The 24,864-nt window shown below is 34.4% G+C and overlaps 1 protein-coding gene across 2 annotated transcripts in view; it reads left to right on the top strand.

Moving 5' to 3' along the window:
- LOC134271872 (glutamate [NMDA] receptor subunit 1-like) overlaps positions 1–24,864 on the top strand; it is a 59,861-nt gene that overhangs the window by 20,091 nt on the left and 14,906 nt on the right. The window contains exons 9-17 of one of the 2 annotated variants that reach the window (XM_062754086.1): positions 2,418–2,542; positions 2,825–2,989; positions 3,843–4,077; positions 4,949–5,097; positions 5,410–5,567; positions 6,241–6,413; positions 7,058–7,162; positions 12,132–12,277; positions 22,048–22,796. In XM_062754086.1, the coding sequence (XP_062610070.1) occupies positions 2,418–2,542; positions 2,825–2,989; positions 3,843–4,077; positions 4,949–5,097; positions 5,410–5,567; positions 6,241–6,413; positions 7,058–7,162; positions 12,132–12,277; positions 22,048–22,146 (1,355 nt within the window). In that variant the 3' untranslated portion in view covers positions 22,147–22,796. Of the gene's footprint in view, positions 1–2,417; positions 2,543–2,824; positions 2,990–3,842; positions 4,078–4,948; positions 5,098–5,409; positions 5,568–6,240; positions 6,414–7,057; positions 7,163–12,131; positions 12,278–22,047; positions 22,797–24,864 lie in introns of those variants that run through there. The other variant, XM_062754085.1, reaches the window with a different exon arrangement.

Raw genomic sequence — 24,864 nt, 5'->3', positions numbered from 1 at the left:
AGATACTCCTACAGTTGTGGTATATGTAGTAGGGAGATACTCCTACAGTTGTGGTATATATTGTAGGGAGATACTCCTACAGTTGTGGTATATGTTGTAGGGCTGTGGTATATATTGTAGGGAGATTCTCCTACAGTTGTGGTATATATTGTAGGAAGATACTCCTACAGTTGTGGTATATATTGTAGGGAGACATTCCTACAGTTGTGGTATAAATTGTAGGGAGATACTCCTACAGTTGTGGTGTATGTTGTAGGGAGATACTCCAACAGTTGTGGTATACATTATAGGGAGATACTCCTACAGTTGTGGTATATATTGTAGGGAGATACTCCTACAGTTGTGGTATATATTGTAGGGAGATACTCCTACAGTTGTGGTATATGTTGTAGGGAGATACTCCTACAGTTGTGGTATATATTGTAGGGAGATACTCCTACAGTTGTGGTATATATTGTAGGGAGATACTCCTACAGTTGTGGTGTATGTTGTAGGGAGATACTCCAACAGTTGTGGTATACATTATAGGGAGATACTCCTACAGTTGTGGTATATATTGTAGGGAGATACTCCTACAGTTATGGTATATATTGTAGGGAAATACTCCTACAGTTGTGGTATATATTGTAGGGAGATACTCCTACAGTTGTGGTATATATTGTAGGGAAATACTCCTACAGTTGTGGTATATATTGTAGGGAAATACTCCTACAGTTGTGGTATATATTGTAGGGAGACATTCCTACAGTTGTGGTATATATTGTAGGGAGATACTCCTACAGTTGTGGTATATATTGTAGGGAGATACTCCTACAGTTGTGGTATATATTGTAGGGAGATACTCCTACAGTTGTGGTATATATTGTAGGGAGACATTCCTACAGTTGTGGTATATATTGTAGGGAGATACTCCTACAGTTGTGGTATATATTGTAGGGAAATACTCCTACAGTTGTGGTATATGTTATAGGGAGATACGGCTACAGTTGTGGTATACGAGGGGCGTTCAATAAATAATGTCATTGGGGCTCAGAAAGAAGCAAACGACGCTTTTCAATGATTTAGTCTTCATGATTTTACTTATTAATCTCTTTTAATTCAAACACATGTCAGTAACATTTTTTATCCAATTTCTGATTGTTTTTAGAACTCATTTTTGGGTATGACCCTTAATATACTGGAAAATGGCAGATCCAATGATTTCCTGGACTTTTTTTTTCCTTCTGTTTTTTTCAAGTTTGGAAATAGAAACAAGTCAAAAGGTCAAAGATCTGGCAAATATTGTTAATGTGAAAAAACATTAACTTTCTGTTTATCCCGAAAACCCCTTTACTCTTTAGGGCATGCGGGTTTGAACGCTGTCATGAAGAAATTCAATATAGTGGATTCCTGATTCTGGGTCCTTTCACTGATAAACCTTTAGATTTCTTTGCAAAAAAACTGCTTTCTAGACACCTCCAGATATTAAACTGTCTCCCCGAATACGAATTTGAACAACAATACCACAAATATTTAAGAAAATTGCATATAAATCTGTCTTTGTGCTCTTGCAAACCTTTGCTCTTGACAGACCTTCGCCGTTTTTATCAAGTACATCTTATGTTAAATTTTGTTTTCATTGTTTTAAGCAATAGATTCATGTTCCAATTTCTGTTTGAATATAAAACAAACGTGGATTACTACAATTACTGATATTTTAAAATAATTGTTAAGACTTTGGTACTCGCTGTCGTTTTCACTCATTTTTCAAAATACAGGGTGACCTTAGAGTACCAAGCTTAATTAATGTCAAACGTTTCTTAAAAACAGTGTAAACTACTCCCGATATGATGTCTATCAAATTTGATATGTGTCTTAAAGTCAATCGTACAACATCAAATATTATTTGTTGAAATTTGGCATACAGTACATAAGTTGTTATAATTTTTGTTGGCAAAGAGGGTACCCATTTTTGATGCCCATTATATATTTTTTTATCATTGAAATCCACCTGCTCATTTGTCTATAAAACAGGCATCGGTTGCTGTAAATGTCACATATTTCAGTGAATATTTCTTTGGGATTTTAAACAAGTTTTACAGCAGCTTTAATGTAGCTTTTATTTTCACTCTAGTTTAATGATTCTTTACCATTCATTTATAATGCAGTGTCTCGAATAGCCCTTGTTTCCCAGCTTCTCGCGATAAAACTATGTGATGAAAAGTGGTCACTTAAACTGTTATAAATTCATTAAAGATTAAATAATGAGAGAAAGTCAAGCTTTATGTCATATGACTACTATTTTGTATGTCATCGAGCTAATGACATTATTTATTGAACGTCCCTCGTATATTGTACTATATATTGTAGGAAGATACTCCTACAGTTGTGGTATATATTTTAGGGAGATACTCCTACAGTTGTGGTATATCTTGTAGGTATTAAAGAAGACTACTGCTGCTGGGGCTACTGTATAGACATGCTGATACAGATAGCAGATATGGTCAACTTTACCTACTCTATACATTTGGGCTCCAGTGGAGAGTTCGGATCCTACAAAAAGGTAGCTATTATCATAACAATTATGGTAAAAATTTTCATTATTTTCTGGAGGGAAAAAACTCTACTTTTAGGCATGCCATGTGGCGGAATTTTTTTCATTCATATCTGATATCAATTTTCTGTTTATCCCTGCTTCTTCCCATACCAATATATTCTCATTGGAGTGTATAAAATATTACATGCATCATTTCAAAGAGGGTTTTTTTTACTAGTGAGCATTGGCTTACAGACTCAATGTTGCTATTGTAGGGACAAGTCTTAACAGTATGATGATTGTTTTCAGGTGAATAAGACTGGGGAGAAGAAGTGGAATGGCATCATTGCTGAACTCATTGATAAGGAAGCAGACATGATTGTAGCTCCACTGACCATAAACCCTGAGAGGGCTGGACGCATTGACTTCTCTAAGCCATTCAAGTACCAGGGCCTGACCATTCTTGTCAGAAAGGTTTATCTCTATAATGTTATTGATACATGTATTGATGTGTTATTAACACACACTCCTGTGAAATTGCCAGACATACTTCTATACAGTTTTGTTCATCTGATGCACATTTTTATTATCAGCATGCTATTATTGTCTATAAAGTACAGCTGATCAAGTTTGTCTAAAGAAGGAAGTTTTACATTTTTCTACCTGTCAAAAAAAAAAAATTCTATGGGAGTGTGTGGGTTTGCTCCTCTAGAAGTTTTCAGATAAATGTTTATAAAATTTGCATTTTTAGAGCACATCTGGAAGTCATTTCTAGAATAAGCACAAATAAATATAATTATTTTAAGTGGTATATGCATTTTTTATCAGTGGAGGATATTTTCCTTTACTAAAACTGAAAGGGAAATTTTTGCAATTTTTCAAAAGCTGAGAGGTCTGTTTACTGGAAGCTTTGATAAACCCCTGTAAGGTCAAAGGTTTATTTAAAAAATAAGGAAGAAAAACAAAACAAAAATGAATAACTGGTCCAATGGATTATTTTTTTCAAAGAAAACCGTGCCATAATTATGGTAGAACCTTATTTGTCCTGATGCTTTAGCCTTTGGTTTCCAGTCAAAATCTTTCAAATAGGATACACGATTGTATCTGAATTGCTTTTATTTCAGTTAGTTAATTATATGGCCTCAAATATCATTAGCAATAGTAAAGAATGTTGTGTTATATCAAAATGCTTTAAGTTTAAATACTTTAATTTTCATAAGCATTAATAATAATATTTGTTTAAACAAATAAAATGTACATTGGATTCCTTTTATATTGAATATACTCTAGTACATCTGTGATGAAGTTATCAATCTTTATTGTGTAGACAGCTACCGAGTCTAAACTGGACTCCTTCCTACAACCGTTTGAGGACACGCTGTGGATTTTGGTGGCGCTGTCTGTACACGTGGTGGCCCTGGTCCTCTACCTCCTGGACAGGTTCAGTCCCTTTGGGCGCTTCAAGCTGGCTAAGAATAATGACACGGAGGAGGATGCCCTGAATTTATCAAGTGCCATGTGGTTTGCCTGGGGAGTCCTCCTCAACAGCGGAATAGGAGAAGGTGGGAAATTATTTTACTTTTGTATTGGAGAATGATTTATATAAATAAATTTCATTCATACACTTTATCTTCTTTACTCCTGAAATTCTAGAAAAAAAGATTCATGAATATTTTTAATTATGTAGTCCTGTAAAACTTCTGTGACATGAAACTTAGTTTTAGGTTGGTCAAAGCATGAGAAGTGATGAAACTATGAAGACCAATGGGCCTCCTTTTCAATAAACTTACCCTATAGTTTAATACAATATCTTTAAAATTTGGTTGACATATAGACTACACTATAATGCATATTTTTTTTAATATTTACATTTGCAAATGTTTTCCTTTATATAACACTACTGGAAGCAATGCTTATCTATAACTGTATAAATACCGGTACGGGGGCAAGAGGTCATAGATGTGCGTATGGGTAATCGTTCGACATAATTTCTCTGTGACGTCATAATGGGTCGACGCCCATTCAGTGGATTACATACATGCTGTTGGGTTTGTAAAATAACGCATTTCACACGTTTAAAGTCACACTCGGGCAAATATAAAGTATGAATAAGTCACAAATATAAATATAAGTAATAAGGTATCATTTTAAAACATCTATCGGGTTATAAATACGGGTTGGTACGAGATTAAATTCATCATAAAGCATGGAATTTAATCTAGTGACCAACCCTTATTTATATCCCGATAGATGTTTAAAAATGATACCTTATTTCTTAACTGAATCTTGCATAATTATGAATCATATGATATAAACATTTGTCATATTTGGGGTTACACATAAACTTAAATAAGTTTAGCTAGTTGAGAAGTGTACTGTATTTAGATAAATAATAATCAGCATTATGGTTTAATAAGAATTTTTTTTACACAGGTACCCCGAGAAGTTTCAGTGCCCGGGTTCTTGGTATGGTATGGGCAGGCTTTGCTATGATCATTGTGGCATCATACACTGCTAACCTAGCTGCCTTCCTTGTCTTAGACAGACCTGAAGCTTCCATTACTGGGATTGATGATGCCAGGGTCAGAGTTCAAGCCATAAGTATACTTAATTAACATCAAGAAAACACAACACACTGAATGTCCTAGTGTTGTAAATAGCCTGAAAGCATACATCTAAGTACTAACTTCTAAAATAATGGAAATATATGTTTGATTGAAATTAAAAGGAAAAAAACTAACAATTTTTAGGTCACCAGAGTTTACTCTTTTGCTCAATGAAGGATGATCATATTCAGGTGACTGTATGGTATAGACCTTGGGTTTGAATTGACTGCAAGTTTAGAGCTGTTAACTAGATGTATTTAATATTTAGCTTCTATTTTTGTCTTGTAGCTGAGGAACCCAAATGAAGATTTTAAGTATGCCACAGTGAGAAATAGTGCAGTGGAAATGTACTTCAAACGACAAGTGGAACTTTCCACCATGTACCGTCAGATGGAACCACGGAATTACAAGACGGCTGATGAGGCAATCAGAGACATTGTTAACATGTAAGTCATTAGTAGGGAACTACAGGGATTACAAGACGGCTGATGAGGCAATCAGAGACATTGTTAACATGTAAGTCATTAGTAGGGAACTACAGGGATTACAAGACGGCTGATGAGGCAATCAGAGACATTGTTAACATGTAAGTCATTAGTAGGGAACTACAGGGATTACAAGACGGCTGATGAGGCAATCAGAGACATTGTTAACATGTAAGTCATTAGTAGGGACAAGACGGCTGATGAGGCAATCAGAGACATTGTTAACATGTAAGTCATTAGTAGGGACGAGACGGCTGATGAGGCAATCAGAGACATTGTTAACATGTAAGTCATTAGTAGGGATCTACAGGGATTAGTCTGTTCCTCCGTCCCTCTGTCAATCTGATTTCTTTTTTCAGAGTCTATCGTTTTTTTTTATACTTGTCACAGTCTGGCTCAATCTTCACCTGTTTTAATGCTCCTCAATAAAATGAAGAAAATTATGATCAATATTTAGTTGAAAAAAATCCTAAGACTACACCAATTTATGTGAGTTGGCCAGCAACGCCAAACAAAGCTTATTATATTTTTGGCCTAGTAAAGGGCAGATTTGGTAGATACACATTGTAACCTTTGTATATCATCACTGTTAAGTCCGTTATCTAAGATGGTCTTTATTCTTACTTAATTCTAGGAAACTACAGGCCTTTATCTGGGACTCGTCTCGCCTGGAATATGAAGCAGGACAGAACTGTGACCTCATCACGGTGGGGGACTTGTTTGGGCGGTCAGGACTGGGTGTGGGGCTGCAGAAAAAGAGTCCATGGACCTCCAAAATCTCAATGGCTATTCTCAAGCTACACGAGAGTATGTTGCCTTAATACATTTTATAAATGGTAATCCAAGAACGTTGGGAATTGTCATTGTCTGTACTAAGTTCAAAGAAGTTATATACAAATGCTTGAAACATTGCACATTTGAGCAAGTCTTTTTTTGTTTCTTGCATTTTAGCAAAATGCTGGGAAACATGCTAATAGATGAGCATTTATCAACTTAACTAATAGCTGATCATATTGTTTAACTGCATTAGTGTTCATGTAGCCCTCTCTCTGATTGTATTCATTTTTTCCTATAGAAAAAAATCAGGAGAGGCTACATTATTGCAGCTACCTATTGCTAATCATCATGATCAATGGCTATTCATTTTTATTAGTTGACTTTTGAAGAGTTTAAACTTCTCTTAATTATGAAACTTTTTGGTCAAATGATTTAAAATTAGTTATTGCTTGATATAGATTTAAAGTGTAATATACTGAATGTGCGAATGTTTTTACATATGAAATAAAGAGCTGCATTCTGTTTGACTGAACCATTATCATGACTTTATCAGTAAATGTCAAAGAACCTACTTTTAATGTATAAGAATATTATCCGGGCCTTGAACACAAGATTTCCAAACAATTTTGTTATTTTATTTTGGTTGAAACTCATGCAGAGTGACCTTATTGTAGAGGGAAATATGGAGGATCTTGACAATAAATGGATTCTAGAGGGAAGGAACGATTGTCCTGAGAAAGACACGACCCCCGCCACGCTGGGGCTGACTAACATGGCCAGTACGTGATCCTCACAATCATACAGTAATTTATAGCATACTCACGCTAGTGAAGATGTATGCTAGCTCAATTTTAGAATTATTCCTCATTCTTAAATACATTTATGTCATTTAATTGGAATATTTTTATACGCCCGTCTTAAGACGGGACGTATTATGTTATAGGCTTCATGTCCGTCCGTCCGTCTGTCCATTCGTGTCCGGCTCATAACTTGAATACTATTAGACCTAGGATTATCAAACTTTGACAGTTGATACTTCTTGGGTAGACGGTGTGTCGCGCACAAAAAGTAGGTCGCTCTGACCTTTAATAAAGATGCTATGGCCAAATATGGAAAAATCCTGTCCGGCTCGTAACTAGAAAACTATTATACCTAGAGCTTTCAAACTTGGCAAAATTATACATCTTAGGTAGAAGGTGTGTTGCTGCCTATTTCAAGGTCACTGTGACCTTTAATTTAAGTGATTTTTTTTTAAAAACTAAGTCTTTAAAATTTTAAATTTCATAATCCTTAAAAATGTAAAAATATAGTTGTATCCTTATCTAAAAATGTTAAATCAAGTAAAAACTTATTTTTTCATCATATACTTTACAGCAATCTGTAACAAATGTTAATGTTTTGAGAGGAATTCAGTTTGTCCCATGGGCATAATTATCAAGCACTGGTCAAGAAGAATTTTGATAGCAGAAATTTGCATGTCAAATTAGAGAGAAATTAATGAGTTTATTGTCAGGAGCTAACTGGTAGAGCAGATCTCTGATAATGCAGCTGTTATCTTTATCTTTAATCTCTTGGAAGTTGGGCAAAAAGAAGTGGCCTCATACGAGGGTTGTTAGAAAAGTTCGCGGACACATTGAGTTACGGAAAATCTATTGTGTACTGTAAAGCATGACCTATGTCTGAATAAATTCCTACATTCTGTTTATTGGTATGTAAAAAATCAGGTCCATGTAATAAAATCTTGAAATTTTACAAGTATTTTTACTTTGGGGTCATGGGATTCACGGAGCAAGCACTTGACGTAAGCGATGTGACAACCAGATTTCAACCCGTTAAGCCTTGTCGCAGTTCTATAAATCTTTTATTTCTTCAGATTTTTCTTATCTTTTTTCTACTTTAAAATTGAATATCTCTATCAAGACATGTTACTTTTCTACTATAATGTCTTTTGTATTGATTCGGATAATATTGAGATCTTAAAAAATTCTATGCAGTTAATCGAACAGCTATGGAAACTATGCAAAACCATATAAGCGCAACACAACGTCCATGCGATAAGGGGGTATTGAAGTATCGATGGAGTTAATCACTCAAAATATTACTCCTTCCATTCTTACGAAGATACAACCATTCGAAAACTTGTTCTTTGTATGTGTAGGAAATTTTCGGCAGCATCTTGAACATCTTAATCTCTTTTAGATATCTTCCTGTCTGCACACATATTTTTTTACGTAGTGCAGTGCTCCGTGACGCTCAATGATTTTGGCTGTGTTTTTACGCGTGGATCATTTATAAACGGCTATAAAACAGTCATATAACCTCCAATTTAGTTCAAATTTTCTCTCAGTGACGTTTCCTGCATGCTTTAGCAGCAGGTAAAATATCATAATTCTTTTTGCGCTACAATTGTGCAATTTTTAAGAATTTTTATCAAGACCAGCAGGAACAAATTTAATAAAGAGTCTTTGTGATGTAAACTTGTCAACATGTAGCATGCTCCGTGAAGCAAGTTTTATCAAAGTAAAAAAGCTGTATATTTTTCAATAATCACCGGAGAGCACCAAATTTTTGTATATTAATTGGAAAAAAGGTTAAAATTTTATCCAGTTATAGGCTTCATGTCCGTCCATCCGTCTGTCCATTAATGTATGGCTCATAACTTGAATACTATTAGGCCTAGGATTATCAAACTTTGTCAACTAATACTTCTTGGGTAGACGGTATGTCGCGCACAAAAAGTAGGTCGCTCTGATCTTTAATTAAGATGCTACAGCCAAATATGGAAAAATCCTGTCCGGCTCATAACTAGAAAACTATTAGACCTAGAGCTTTCAAACTTGGCAAAATATACATCTATGGTAGAAGGTGTGTCGCAGTCTATTTCAAGGTCACTGTGACCTTTAATTTAAGTAAATTTAAAAAAAAAAAAAAAGTCTTTTAAATTTTAAATTTCATAATCCTAAAAAATGTAAAAATATAGTTGTATCCTTATCTAAAAATGTTAAATTAAGTAAAAACTTATTTTTTCATATTCATATACTTTACAGCAATCTGTAACAAATGTTTATGTTTTTAGAGGAATTCAGTTTGTCCCATGGGCATAATTATCAAGCACTGGTCAAGAAGAATTTTGATAGCAGAAATTTGCATTTCAAATTAGAGAGAAATTAATGAGTTTATTGTAAAGCAAGAACATATTTAGATCTGATCATGCAGCTGTGTTATCTTAATTTATCTCTTGGGAGTTGGGTAAAAAGAAATGGCCTCATAGTTGCTTGTGTTAATTAAGAGTTCTTGATGGCTATAGTTCAGATAAAGATCTTTCAATTGGTGTAATGTAATTAAAACAAATTGATGTTTTAGTGTATGATTAAAACTAAATTAGTATTTTATAATATAATTAAAACTAATTGTATATGTGTTCATTGAAAAAAAATTACATTTCAGTTTTTATATATTTGCAATAAATAGCAGTCATGACTCACTTAGAATTTTATAGTCTAAAGAATAATTTATTTTTGATTTTTTATTAGACTGTAGCATTTCCATTATTTCATAAAATATGCAATAAACAATTTAAAGCTGCAGATGGATATTTGTTAAGCTCTGACACAGCCAGTTTAGAATTATATGATGTATTATTTGTTATAATTAATCCCTACACTGTAAGTCTCTTAGAGATGTATGTACAATTATTTTAAACATGATAAGAAATGGAAATTAGATCATTGAAATCTGCATGTGTCACTCTGTTAAACAAGGTTACCTGATTTTCTTGCACCCCAACCAATTTATGATTATTGAACAATATTTGACGTATCATGCTGTGGCGGGGCACTTTATTGACAGAGTTATGCCCCTTAGACTTGGAAAAAATTTCAATTATTTGCAGTTTCCGTTCATTTTCTTTGCAACAGTTGTACATACTGAAATTTTACTGATATTTTACATGAATATCTAAGTCAAGTTCTGTTTTGGGTACAATACGTTGTATTTCCATTAGTGAACTCTTCAGAATTAGAGGTGCGTTTGGTCGTCTGACTGGGACAGCATGGCATTGCGGATAATACAAAACATATTGCCATTATCAATCCAATTTTAAATGTTAAGTGCATTTTTCATTCTAACTAAAGAATAGAAGAATTAAAAGACACATGTAAAAGAGCGAAAACCCTAACTTTATCGTCCATTTATAAAAATACGACATTTCTGAGGTATGTGTATTTACTTTAAATGTACCATTACAATAAATAGATACATACGATCACCAATAGATGTAAATTAATATCTTTGTCATCTCTACTCTTGATTTAAATATAAATAAAGTCCACAACAATAAAATATTTCACTTGTATTTTGTTAGGATTTGTTCATCGACATTCAACGTGTTCTTTACATTTTTATGTTACGTTTGTCCCAGAAATCCCGCGAGATTTGTAATTCTCTGACTTTTTCACAAAAGAGCGCACTAAGAACTATAACTCTTCAATAGTGGAAATAGAACGTATTGCACCAATTTTGACAGAGTTATGTCCCTTAGACTTAGAAAAATTCCAATTATTTGCAGTTTTCGTTCATTTTCTTTGTAGAGGTTGCACATACTGAGATGAAATTTGGTACACAGATTTATCAATTAAATGTCTTTGTCAAGTTTTGTTTTGGGTACAATCGCGCCATTTTTGACAGTGTTATGCCCTTTTGGACTTAGAAAAATTTCAATTTAGGGGGAGGGGGGCATAAGTGTTTTACAAACATCTCTTGTTATGAGAGAGGAAAAGTAATTTCAAATCCTCTAAAATTGGAATTACTTTCAAATTTAGCACCAGGGACCTATATATAAACAATATATATATATTAGTATATACATGATATAGGTCCCTGTTAGCACAAACCGAAAAGGCTTTTTTTTAAAATGCAGACTTACCATAATTCAGGTCAATGCTGGACAATGAAACCAATGTTCTTATTTAACATGTCAATTTAATCAATAATTTTTCATCATTGTAAGTAAATAATTCAGTAAAGCCTTTTTTTAAATAGAAGAATTATCAATACATGTACACAAATGACCAAATTTTTACATCTTGGGTGTTGGCAAGTATGGTCCTAATACTCTTTTACTGGGGTACTGACTAGTGACTACATATTAAAACCTGTTCTCAAGCTCTTCAGTTGGACCATATGAATTGAATGCTTTTATTTCATAAATGCTGAAATCGGGGTATTTTATCTAGATATACATGTACAACTAAGCTATATAATTATTTCACAATATCACTGCCATATCTAAAGCGCGGCACCATTGTGGCCCTTCAGGCCTTTGATTATATATTTGCAACAAATTGCAGTCATGTCTCACTTAGAATTTTATAGTCTAAAGAATAATTTATTTTAGATTTTTTTATTAGACTGTAGCATTTCCATTATTCCATAAAATATGCAATGAACAATTTAAAGTTGCAGATGGATATTTGTTCAGTTCTAACACAGCCGGTTTAGAATTATATGATGTATTATTTGTTATAATTAATCCCTACACTTTAAGTCTCTAAGAGATGTATGTACAATATTTTAAACATGATAAGAAATGGAAATTAGATCATTGAAATCTGTGTCAATCTGTTAATCAAGGTTATCTGATTAATTCTTACACCTTAACCAATTTATGATTATTGAACAATGTATTTGACGAGCGTATCATGCTGTGGCGGGGCACTTTATTTGTATTCTCCTCCTTGACAATTTTAGGTGTGTTTTTGATGGTAGCGGGGGGCATCATTGCTGGCATTATTTTAATTGTGATTGAGATAGCATACAAGAGACACAGAGGACTGAAGGACAAAGAGTTGGAGCTGGCCAGAAATGCTGCGGACCGCTGGAGGGGGAACATTGAGGTAACCCACACAGACTCAGTAGAATGGCTTGTTAATCAGTATACCCAGAAATTGTTTGAAATATTGGAAACAAAGAATTTGCTTTGGATTGTATGATTCACAACTTTGAAGAAGTTGTACAATGTAGTGAGATTTACTGACTAAAAGAAACCTTGTGTAATATTACCTTATCTCTAATATTGTACAGCATTTTGAGAATGCCAATTCCAGATAAAGTGAATGTTACTGATTGAAATGTAGCATGCAAACAGAATGGTTTGACAAATCCTTCATTAAATAAATGTCATATTACAGTCCCTGAAACGTTCCACTTTCCCATTTTTCCGTTCGCTCACCATTCGTTCAGCGTGCGTTCACCATTCGCTCTCCGTTCACAGTATTGCATTCACCGTTCACCGTGCGTTCACCGTTCACCGTTAGCTCTTCGTTCCGTTTACTTTGCGTTCACCTTGCTTTAACCGTTCACTTATCGTTCAGTCTTCATTGTCATTCGGAACTCCGAAGTGAAAGGACTTATCTTTTTGATGGTAAGGATTTACATGTTTATTAATTAAACTAGAGGTACTGTGAGCAATGAGCTCACTAAATGATACCCCCCGCCCCCCCCCCATATGAATATCATAGCAGTGTCCATGTTTTGCTCTGGAAAATCAAAAATATACGTCAGATTAAAAAGTAAAATAGGAGGTGCACAATGGCAATATGTAATAAAGATTCTGTGAAAGTTTCGTTAAATTTCACTCAGTAGTATAAGAGGAGTTGCGGATAAGAGATGGGTACCCCAAAGCGTAACAGACGGACGGACAGACGGACGGACGGACGGAAATACCGATTACTATATACCCTCCCACTTTTCAAGCGGGGGGTATAATATCTTAGATATCGTGTTCGAAGAATAATTATTTCATTGCAAAAATTATCTATAATATTTATATTTCTATTATTATAATTCAGCTGTTACTTTATTCATGAATTTTCCATGGAAAATAATACATTAAGTACCTACATTTGTAGACCGATGCTAAAATATTAAATTTAAAAAAAGGGCAGTGTACAAATGCTTTGTGCACAGCAAACGATTTGTTGCAATGTTAAAGATGACAGATTATTAATGAATGTATAATAATTAATCCTACAAGTCTTTTACAAGACAAGAATACACAAACATATTATTACTACAGTAACACGTATTTCAAACTACACGTAGATCTGAGAATCATGAACAGTACTGCAAATATTCACTGAGTTAAATATCTTTAGAGCTTATTAAATCAGTCTTAAAACCAACATCAAACAGTCATTAAACAATAGTAATTTAGAATACACTTGTGCCGACAGTAGTATTTTAAATTGACAGGGAATATGTTTCAAACTCGATTTAAAACTTAATCCTTCCAAGTATATATTCCCATTATTAATTTTTTTTTTTTTTCTGCAGGAATGCAAAAATCAGATCTTGAAATGATAGGGAAAAATATTAAAACTTCTTGGAAATATTAAGTGACTGCCTTCGGCATGTTCAGTGAAACGTGATTTCCATACCTCCACTGTGTCGAATGACATTGATTGATAGGACAAACACACCTGGACTTCCTGTAAACTGTGTGAACTTGGTGACAGAAAATAAAAGCCAATGATTACTGTCAAATGGATTTGTTAATCTAAAAAAATTGATTACCTTTACTGCTTGGAATATTTAGGAGAAATAATAAGAATTTTTATTTAATGCATCAGATATCTGAGAATTGAGGGTCTCTCTCTCTCTCTCTCTCTCTCTCTCTCTCTCTCTCTCTCTCTCTCTCGTACATTTCTCTGTTCAGTAAAAACTATGACAGCATATTACTACTTAATTAGTTTTGAAAATTTAATCTATTACAAATAATTATTGAATGCCTCTTCATTTCCATCATCCTGCCGAGTATAATCACGGCCTGGAAATGTATACACATACATGTAGAAGTTAGCTAAAATAATCATCATAAAAGAATACAAAAGACACATAACTAAGAATATTTTGCATTAGAATTTTAAAAAACGAGAGGTTTTATGCAATACGTCAACAGACAATTGTGAATTTAAAAAAATCCGTTATTTTACTCCGAGTTGCCTTGGCATGGAAATACATGTCTGGTTGATTCAACCGCGTACAATGTAATTAATTCATTCTATGAATAGTAGTTTTATCTTCTAAAGTCCACATTATTTTTTTGTGAAAAGATAAGCATATTTACTATATACATAAATAGATTAATTTTATATTTAAACACGTGTTCGGTAACAAATACACATGTTTTACGGCAATTAAAATCGTGTTATAAAACTATCAATTTAAAACATAGGTGCATATATGTAAAGAAAAAAAATGTTTTTATTATTTATTTATTTATTTATTTATTTATTTATCTACTGTGTATTTATATTAAAGCACCTGAAATTAGAATTATAGAATAATTTCAATGCAAGGAAAAGATCGGAGGCATTCCGAATAAATCGTTCATCTTGCGTTCACCGTTTGTCACCGTTCACTTTGCGCTCGCGTTCGCGCTCCGTTCGCGTTCTGCGTTCACCGTTCACACTTTGTTCACCAAGTTGCGTTCAGCGTTCGCACATCGTTCACTCACCGTTCGCTCTGCGTTCGTTAACTGTTCGTTCAGCGTTCGTTCACCGTTCAGGTGGGAAAGTAGGACATTTCAGGGACTGTAAGTGTATACAACTATGCTCATAATAACCAATGCATCAGTATCATAGTAAGTAACTTAACGATAACTCCTCATAATCATAAATGTATCATAGTCATAAGCTAAAACCTTTAGTTGTACTAGAACTTCAACATTTGAGCTAAATATAATGACAGTTATGAAAAAAAATGTTACATTAAAGCTGTGAGAAGAAGACGCAAATTTGGCAGCAAGCATGTATACAAGAGTGACTGTTAAAAGTTAATTCCCCCTAACAGTGGATGGCTTACTATTACATAGAGCAGTATTCACTCAGTATCACTGGAGTTTTAACTGTTGTCTGTACTAGCTTATACTGTAGGTTGAGAACTAGTGTCTCTGACCTTATGGTGTCAGCAGGCTCAAAGGTGTGTTTATTGTTATGATATCTGTATTTAAAGCCTGTGAGTTTCTTGTCTATGCAGTAATAAGTTTCCAGCGCTTGTAACGTTTGATAACACGAATTGTCACATCAGCATGATTTGTGGTGCTTTGATGCTGTTTTCACAAGCATGGACTTGCAGAAGAAAAATTACAGGTGTATCAACAAGGTATTACTTTTACTAATATTTTTTTCTAGCCAACTAAAATGTTAATGATTTAATATGTTACAGTTCTTCTCCATCCTGGTACTATACAGCACTTTTTGACAGCTAGTTTGAAAGACAGATCTACAGGGGTTTAAATTTTCCCTAAAAATTCACTGGTCCAAGGACTATTGAGCTAGTAAATTTCACTAGTCCGTACCATAAAATTACTAGTCCCAAGTTTAAAAAAAACATGCTTAGTTTTAATAAATTTTTAATCAATTTGATTACAGTGGGGGGTTTAGTTAGTACGTACTTTGGGACTAGGGGCTTGGGTCATAGGAATTGGGAATTTCAGCTTCAATTTGGTTAAATTAATTGAAGAATCTCCCAGAAAACCCAGTCATTAAAACAGCATTGTCAAATGCTTTGTTTTTGTCTTTGTTTACTTACTTTAAAACAAACAATTGTTATCACAATTCAAGACTATTCTCGGTATGAATTATCTAATTACTTGCATCAATAACAATAGTGGTATGAATTAACTAAATAAATGAAGAAAAATCCAACATGGCTGAACAAAACAAAACCTGCTTGAACTCTACAGCTCTCTACTTTAAAACATGCAATAAACAAACTAAATTTGATCACATATTTCGTAAGTTTTTCTTTAGAATGACTTCCACTACAATATGGGAAAATACAGGCATATTTTCCATTGGAACTCTTGCCGATTTTCGGCCCGAAATCGGCCCAAAAAATAACGGGATGAAATTTTTTTTCTTTTAAAAACTACTAGTCCGACGGACTATCAAAGGGTAAGAATTAGCTAGTCCGCCCCCATAAACATTAGGTCCCGGACCTCGGACCACCGTATTTTTAAACCCCTGATCTAAAATTAATGTATATTTTGGGTTTTGGTTTAACTAAACCAATGGCTTAAGTGATTTTTTCTGATCAAAGGGTGTCTATAGTGTCAATGTGTCTGTCATCTGTAAACTTTTTATAACCCCCGCAAACGAAGTTTGTGGGGGTATATAGGAATCACCTTGTCCGTCTGTCTAGCTGTCTGTCTGTCTGTCTAGCTGTCCATCCGTCCGTCTGTCTGTGCAAACGTGTCCGGTCCATATCTTTCTTACAGAGGGACATTAGAATCTACTACTCCACACAAAGATTGCCCATGACCTAAGGGTGTGTCATAAACTTGACCCAAGGTCATTTGGGGAAGTTCAAGGTCACTGGAAGAAAAATTTCATAATTTGTGTCCGGTCCATATCTTTCTTATGGATAAACTTGGTAGGTTCTCATTTCACACAAAGATTGCCCATAACCCAAGGGTGTGTCATGACCTTGAACCAAGGTCATTTGGGGAAGTTCAAGGTCACTGGAAGAAAAATTTCATAATTCGTGTCCGGTCCATATCTTTCTTATGGATAAACTTGGTAGGTTCTCATTTCACACAAAGATTGCCCATAACCCAAGGGTGTGTCATGACCTTGACCCAAGGTCATTTGGGGACGTTCAAGGTCACTGGAAGAAAAATTTCATAATTCGTGTCTGGTCCATATCTTTCTTATGGAAAAACTTACTTCTGAAAAACCCAGCAGGGGGTATTTTGTCCCGTTTGGACAGTTCTAGTTTTAATTCATTTTCTCAAGAATCATTCTGCCAATTATAAATCAAACTTGCAACAAAGTATCTTTCTATAAACTTTTCTAAGTCATTGTTGAACTAAGTCACTCTGGATACATTATATCATTTATGTATTCTAAGATAATGCATGAAGTACAAGTATTTACATTGATTATATGCCAGTAGTTTAATAATTTTCTTTTAATATAAAGCGTCCATTACTTAATTAATATTTTTTTTTAAATTCAATATCGTCAGTTCTAAAAACATTTATCAAAACTATATATATGTACAAACTCATAACTTTGAATTGAAAATGTTAACTGATTCTGACGAAAAGTCTTACCAACATGTAAGCAGTTCAATGTCAAATCTCTCTAAAATAACCTTGAAATATAAAACCTAGGTAGTACTTATAGACAAACCAACTTGTAAGCAAGTGTAAACAATAATTCAATAGATTCTTTTAAAATTCTTCATCTCTAGAACCACTGGACTAGAAAAGATAAAGAACTATATGCAGTAAATTACATATCTTTGCCCCCACAAAAGTCAAATTTTGAAAAATTCTTGAAATACTGTAAAATCACATATTTTCTTGGAGTCAAATTTTCGTTGTTTGAGGGAAAAGTCTTGGTTCATGGGGATTTGATTTCATGGATGTAGAATTGTTGAGTAGTTAAGTATGTAACTTTTTACATTTTGTGGTGGACATGAATTCGTTGGTCTCTTTATACCTCGAAAACAAGGAAAATTAAACCCCCACGAAAATTTGTGATTTCACAGTATTCTGAATTTTATAAATTGTATGAGAAATATCAATTAATAACAGAACATATTATAGTTTCAAAGTAGTTTATTGACAATTTTTTTTTATGACGTCACAAACTATTACGATTTTATATCATTTTTAGCTCACCTGAGCTGAAGGCTCAAGTGACCTTTTCTGATCACATTTTGTCTGGCGTCCGTCTGTCTGTCCGTCTGCCTGTAAACTTTTCACATTTTCGACTTCTTCTCAAGAACTGCTGGGCCAATTTCAACCAAACTTGCCACAAAACATCCTTGGGTGAAGGGAATTCAATTTTGTTCAAATGAAGGGCCACGCCCTCATTCAATTGGAGATATTGGGAATTGATGAAAATTTGGTGGCATGTTTTAAAAATCTTCTTCTCGAGAACCACTGTGCCAGCAAAGATGAAACTTATGGGGAAACATCCTCAGGTAGTGTAGATTCAAGTTTGTTCAAATCATGACCCCCGGGGGTAGGGCAGGGCCACAATGGCCGACCAAAGTTTTACATAGAAATATATAGGAAAATTCTTTAAAATCTTCTTCTCAAGAATAACAAAGCCATAATTGATCATATTTGATATAGAAGCATCCTCAAATTGTGTAGATTCAAGTTTTTTCAAATCACAACCCCCGGAGGTAGGGCGGGGCCACAATGGCCGACCAAAGTTTTACATAGAAATATATAGGAAAATTCTTTAAAAATCTTCTTCTCAAGTATAACAAAGCCATAATTGATCATATTTATATGGAAGCATCCTCAGGTAGTGTAGATTCAGGTTTGTTCAAATCATGACCCCCGGGGGTAGGGCGGGGCCACAATGGCCGACCAAAGTTTTACATAGAAATATTTAGAAAAATTCTTTAAAAATCATCTTCTCAAGAATAGCAAAGGCTTGATTGGCCATGGGACTACATTTGGATTTAAGTTTTTTAATAATAAACCAATTTCTACTTTTTCCTAGCCACAGTGCTCAGATTGGCCATGGGACTACATTTGGATTTAAACTTTTTAGTAGTAAACCAATTTCTACTTTTTCCTAGCCACAGTGCTCAGGTGAGCGATGTTGCCCATGGGCCTCTTGTTTAGAAAGAGGACAAAATGGACAAAATTTCAACAATTTTAGCTTTAAAGATTATAGAGAGCAAGTTTTCTCAGGAACAATATTTACATATTTCAGACTGTTATGGATAATGGATATTATCATTGTACACATTATATCAAAATATTGAGCCTGATCAGACCTGCGCTGGGGTTGAATGAAATTTTAAACCATTTTCTTTTTTCTTTTATAATTATTTACACCTGTGTGATATCGACTTTGAACTACTGTAGATCACTAAATTTTCGTGAGATAGTCATTGACTCTTGATTAGCGAGACAAAATTTTCGCGAATCATGGTTATTGCTCTAGATAATCATAAGGAATGCTATTATACGCGAGAATTAAATTTTCGCGAGCACACTGTCTCGCGTAATTACGCGAAAATAATGTTCTCGCGAATAAAAAAGGATTTACAGTACTTTGAACTATATATATTCTATCTTTATAAACATGGGTTCCTCACTTCTTAAATGTTAAATGTAATTTCTCTGTGACATCCTAAAGGGTTTATGTGCAATCAATGCATCAACATGTGGCTTTGAGTTTGAAAAATAAAACATTAAACACAATAAAATTATAATGAGGCAAATACATGTATAAAATCTACATGTATGAATAAGTCACAAATGTACCCGTATTTATAGCCTTATAAATGTTTAAAGATGATATGCACATTATTTCTTAAATAAATTTTGAATAACAGAATTTAAATATAAAGAACAAAATCTATTAAAAATATTCTCCTTAGTAACAGGAAAGTTGATGATATTTATATGGAGGCATTCTTAGGCAGTGTAGTTTTTTTTTGATTTTTTGATAGTGATGCATGTGAGTTTTCAGGGGCCATAGTTAAAGAATAGAGTTTTATGAAGCTAGAGGTGTTGTGAGTATTGAGCTCACTAAATGATACCCCCTGCCTCTCCTATGGGTATATAAGTCCATGTTTTGCACTGGGAGACCTGAAACAAGTGTCAGATCAAAAAGTAAAGTAGATCACAATGGCGATAAAAAAAATCTGTGAAAGTTTCATTAGTTTAAAACTTCATTGAATGGTATAAGAGGAGATAAGAAATGAGTATCCCAAAGCGTAACAGACAGAGGGAAGGACATCCCAATCACTATATATACCCTGTCACCTTTAAGGGGGGGGGGGGTATAATAAATAGAAATTTTACCATACATTGACAAAAGTTTGTCCCCTTTCATTACTCACTCATAGAAATAAATAATTGAGGTAAAAATTAAGGCCCATGGGTGTCTTAAATTGTTATAAACAAAAATTTTGCCCTGTTTTGTAATATATCACTTTTGTTTTAATAATTCTTAATCAATATTTTGCTGAATGTATTACTTTAAAAAAATTCAAATTATAACGTATATCTTTCTGAAATTTCAAGTTTTGTAAGACACATTAAGATGATATACATGTGTATATCATTTGTGATTTTTAGCTCACCTGAGCCGAAGGCTCAAGTGAGCTTTTCTGATCACATTTTGTCCGTCGTCCGTCCGTCTGTCTGTCTGTCTGTCTGTCTGTCTGTCCGTATGTAAACTTTTCACATTTTCGACTTCTTCTCAAGAACCAGTGGGCCAATTTTGACCAAACTTGGTACAAAGCATCCTTGGGTGAAGGGGAATTTAAATTGTTAAAATGAAGGGCCAAGTCCCCTCACAAGGGGCGATAATCAAGAAAAGACAAAAATAGGGTGGGGTCATTAAAAAATCTTCTTCTCAAGAACCACTGGGCCAATAAAGCTGAAACTTATGTGCAGGCACCCTGGGATAGTGTAGATTCTAAATTGTTCAAATCATGACTCCTGGGGGTTGGGCGGGGCCACAATGGGGAATCAAAGTTTTACAAAGAAATATAAAGGAAAAATCTGTAAAAATCTTCTTCTCAAGAACCACTGGGCCAGAAAAGCTGAAACTGATGTGGAAGCACCCTGGGGTAGTGTAGATTCTAAATTGTTCAAATCATGACCCCCGGGGGTAGGGCGGGGCCACAATGGGGTATCAAAGTTTTACCTAGAAATATATAGGAAAAATCTTTGAAAATCTTCTTCTCAAGAACCACTTGGCCAGAAAAGCTGAAACTGATATGGAAGCACCCTTGGGTAGTGTAGATTCTAAATTGTTCAAATCATGACCCCCGAAGGTAGGGCGGGGCCACAATGGGGAATCAAAGTTTTACATAGAAATATATAGGAAAAATCTTTGAAAATCTTTTTCTCAAGGACCACTTGGCCAGAAAAGCTGAAACTGATGTGGAAGCACCCTGGGGTAGTGAAGATTCTAAATTGTTCAAATCATGACCCCCGGGGGTAGGGCGGGGCCACAATGGGGAATCAAAGTTTTACATAGAAATATATAGGAAAAATCTTTGAAAATTTTCTTCTCAAGAACCACAGGGCCAGAAAAGATGAAACTGATGTGGAAGCACCCTGGGGTAGTGTAGATTCTAAATTGTTCAAATCATGACCCCCGGGGGCAGGGTGGGGCCACAATGGGGAATCAAAGTTTTACATAGAAATATATAGGAAAAATCTTTGAAAATCTTCTTCTCAAGAACCACTGGGCCAGAAAAGATGAAACTGATGTGGAAGCACCCTGGGGTAGTGTAGATTCTAAATTGGTCAAATCATGACCCCCGGGGGCAGGGCGGGGCCACAATGGGGAATCAAAGTTTTACATAGAAATATTTAGGAAAAATCTTTGAAAATCTTCTTCTCAAGAACCACTGGGCCAGAAAAGCTGAAACTCATGTGTAAGCATTGTGGGGTAGTGTAGATTCTAAATTGTTCAAATCATGACCCCCGGGGGTTGGGCGGGGCCACAATATGTATTACAAGGGGGAAATCTGGTAAAGAACAATATGACAAAAGATTCTCAGGTGAGCGAGGTGGCCCATTGGCCTCTTGTTGAAGTATATTTTCGACTTTTGATTACAAGGGTAAATATTATATACACCCATTTTCATTTAAAAATTTCCCTTTCAGAAAAGAAAATTGTTAAGAGAAACATGGCATTATATGAAGGCACTAAAAGATGATATAGCTGTGGCAGAGATTACAGAGGAAACCAAGAAGAGTACCTGATTTGTCCTGTTAAGTATAGGATTTAGGAGTATTAGGACAAGTAAAAGAGGTCACAGTCTGAATAGCCATTTTAAAGCACAAAGAAAATCCTGAATTTGTGAGAGAAATGTGATATACCTGCATGGCTGCCAAATTAATTCTGTTGTTGATATGTAAGATTAATATTTTTGGTTCAGTTTTGTTATTTTTGCAAAACCCTGCTCTAGTGTTAAATATTTCATGTCTAGAAACACTGATGTTAATTCTGTAGTGACAGCTCTGAGGACTGGATGAGAACAGAATGGGAGCCTGTGGTTAGGAATGCCTAATTAATGAGGACCAATCATTAAGAAATCAAGTTAACGTTAATCTATGTCTCAAAATCATATCTCATTTGTTGAATATAACAGTTAATAGTTAGAGGTCAAGAACTCCAATGAACCAGAGTATGTAAAGTTAAACACTCCTAGTAATAATGAGGGTCTGTAGTTAGGTTATCCAGTCATCCCTCATCATAAGTACTTTATCTGTAGTTAAGTATTCCAATCAAGCAGCATTTGTAGTTTAGTAACTAAGAAAACCAGAATCTGTATGCAGTTCAGTATATTAGTCAACCAAAATTTTAGTTACGTGACTGTATACAATAATTTGTAGTTTAGTACTCCAGTTTAACTGTATCTGTAGAGTACTCCTGTATACAATAATTTGTAGTGTAGTACTCCAGATTAACTGTATCTGTAGAGTACTCCTGTATACAATAATTTGTAGTGTAGTACTCCAGTTTAACTGTATCTGTAGAGTACTCTTGTATACAATAATTTGTAGTGTAGTACTCCAGATTAACTGTATCTGTAGAGTACTCCTGTATACAATAATTTGTAGTGTAGTACTCCAGTTTAACTGTATCTGTAGAGTACTCCTGTATACAATAATTTGTAGTGTAGTACTCCAGTTTAACTGTATCTGTAGAGTACTCTCGTATACAATAATTTGTAGTGTAGTACTCCAGTTTAACTGTATCTGTAGAGTACTCCTGTATACAATAATTTGTAGTGTAGTACTCCAGTTTAACTGTATCTGTAGAGTACTCCTGTATACAATAATTTGTAGTGTAGTACTCCAGTTTAACTGTATCTGTAGAGTACTCCTGTATACAATAATTTGTAGTGTAGTACTCCAGTTTAACTGTATCTGTAGAGTACTCCTGTATACAATAATTTGTAGTGTAGTACTCCAGTTTAACTGTATCTGTAGAGTACTCTTGTATACAATAATTTGTAGTGTAGTACTCCAGTTTAACTGTATCTGTAGAGTACTCCTGTATACAATAATTTGTAGTGTAGTACTCCAGTTTAACTGTATCTGTAGAGTACTCTTGTATACAATAATTTGTAGTGTAGTACTCCAGTTTAACTGTATCTGTAGAGTACTCCTGTATACAATAATTTGTAGTGTAGTACTCCAGTTTAACTGTATCTGTAGAGTACTCTTGTATACAATAATTTGTAGTGTAGTACTCCAGTTTAACTGTATCTGTAGAGTACTCCTGTATACAATAATTTGTAGTGTAGTACTCCAGTTTAACTGTATCTGTAGAGTACTCTCGTATACAATAATTTGTAGTGTAGTACTCCAGTTTAACTGTATCTGTAGAGTACTCTTGTATACAATAATTTGTAGTGTAGTACTCCAGTTTAACTGTATCTGTAGAGTACTCCTGTATACAATAATTTGTAGTGTAGTACTCCAGTTCAACTGTATCTGTAGAGTACTCCTGTATACAATAATTTGTAGTGTAGTACTCCAGTTTAACTGAATCTGTAGAGTACTCTTGTATACAATAATTTGTAGTGTAGTACTCCAGTTTAACTGAATCTGTAGAGTACTCCTGTATACAATAATTTGTAGTGTAGTACTCCAGTTTAACTGAATCTGTAGAGTACTCTTGTATACAATAATTTGTAGTGTAGTACTCCAGTTTAACTGAATCTGTAGAGTACTCTTGTATACAATAATTTGTAGTGTAGTACTCCAGTTTAACTGTATCTGTAGAGTACTCCTGTACGAGGGTCGTTAGAAAAGTTCGCGGACACATTGAATTACGGAAAATCTATTGTGTACTGTGAAGTATGACCTATGTCTGAGTAATTTCCTACATTTTGTTTATTTGTATGTAAAAAATCAGGTCCATATGATAAAATCTGAAAATTAACAACGATTTTTACTATGAGGACATGGGATTCACGGAGCAATCACTTGACGTTAGGCGACGTGACAACCAGATTTCAACCCGTTAAGCTTAATCGCAGTTCTATAAATCTTTCATTTCTTCAGATTTATTTCATCTTTTTCGACTTTAAAATTGAATATCTATATCAAGACATGTTATTTTTTTTCTAACATGTCTTTTGTACTGATTCGGATATTTTTGAGATCTTTAAAGAAGTATATGCAGTTAATCGATCGGGTATGGAAACTGTGCAAAACCATATAGGCGCAACGCAACGTCCATGCGACACGGGGGTATTGAAGTATCGATGTAGTTAATCATTCAAAATGTTAATCTTTCCATTCTTATGAAGCTACAACCATTTGAAAACGTGTCCTTTGTAGGTGTAGAAAATTCCCGGCAGCATCTTGAACATTTTATCTCTTTTTAGACATTTTCCAGTCTTCATACATAATTTTTACGTACTGCAGTGCTCCATGACGCTCAATGACGTTCCGATTTTTGGCTGT

This window comes from Saccostrea cucullata, unplaced genomic scaffold (genome assembly GCF_032062105.1).
Source record: "Saccostrea cucullata isolate Sc308-1 unplaced genomic scaffold, CSIRO_AGI_Scuc_v1 ctg635, whole genome shotgun sequence".
Classification (NCBI taxonomy): Eukaryota; Metazoa; Mollusca; class Bivalvia; order Ostreida; family Ostreidae; genus Saccostrea; species Saccostrea cuccullata.
Note: the sequence above shows the minus strand (reverse complement) of the source record. Positions and strands in the feature narration are given on the sequence as shown.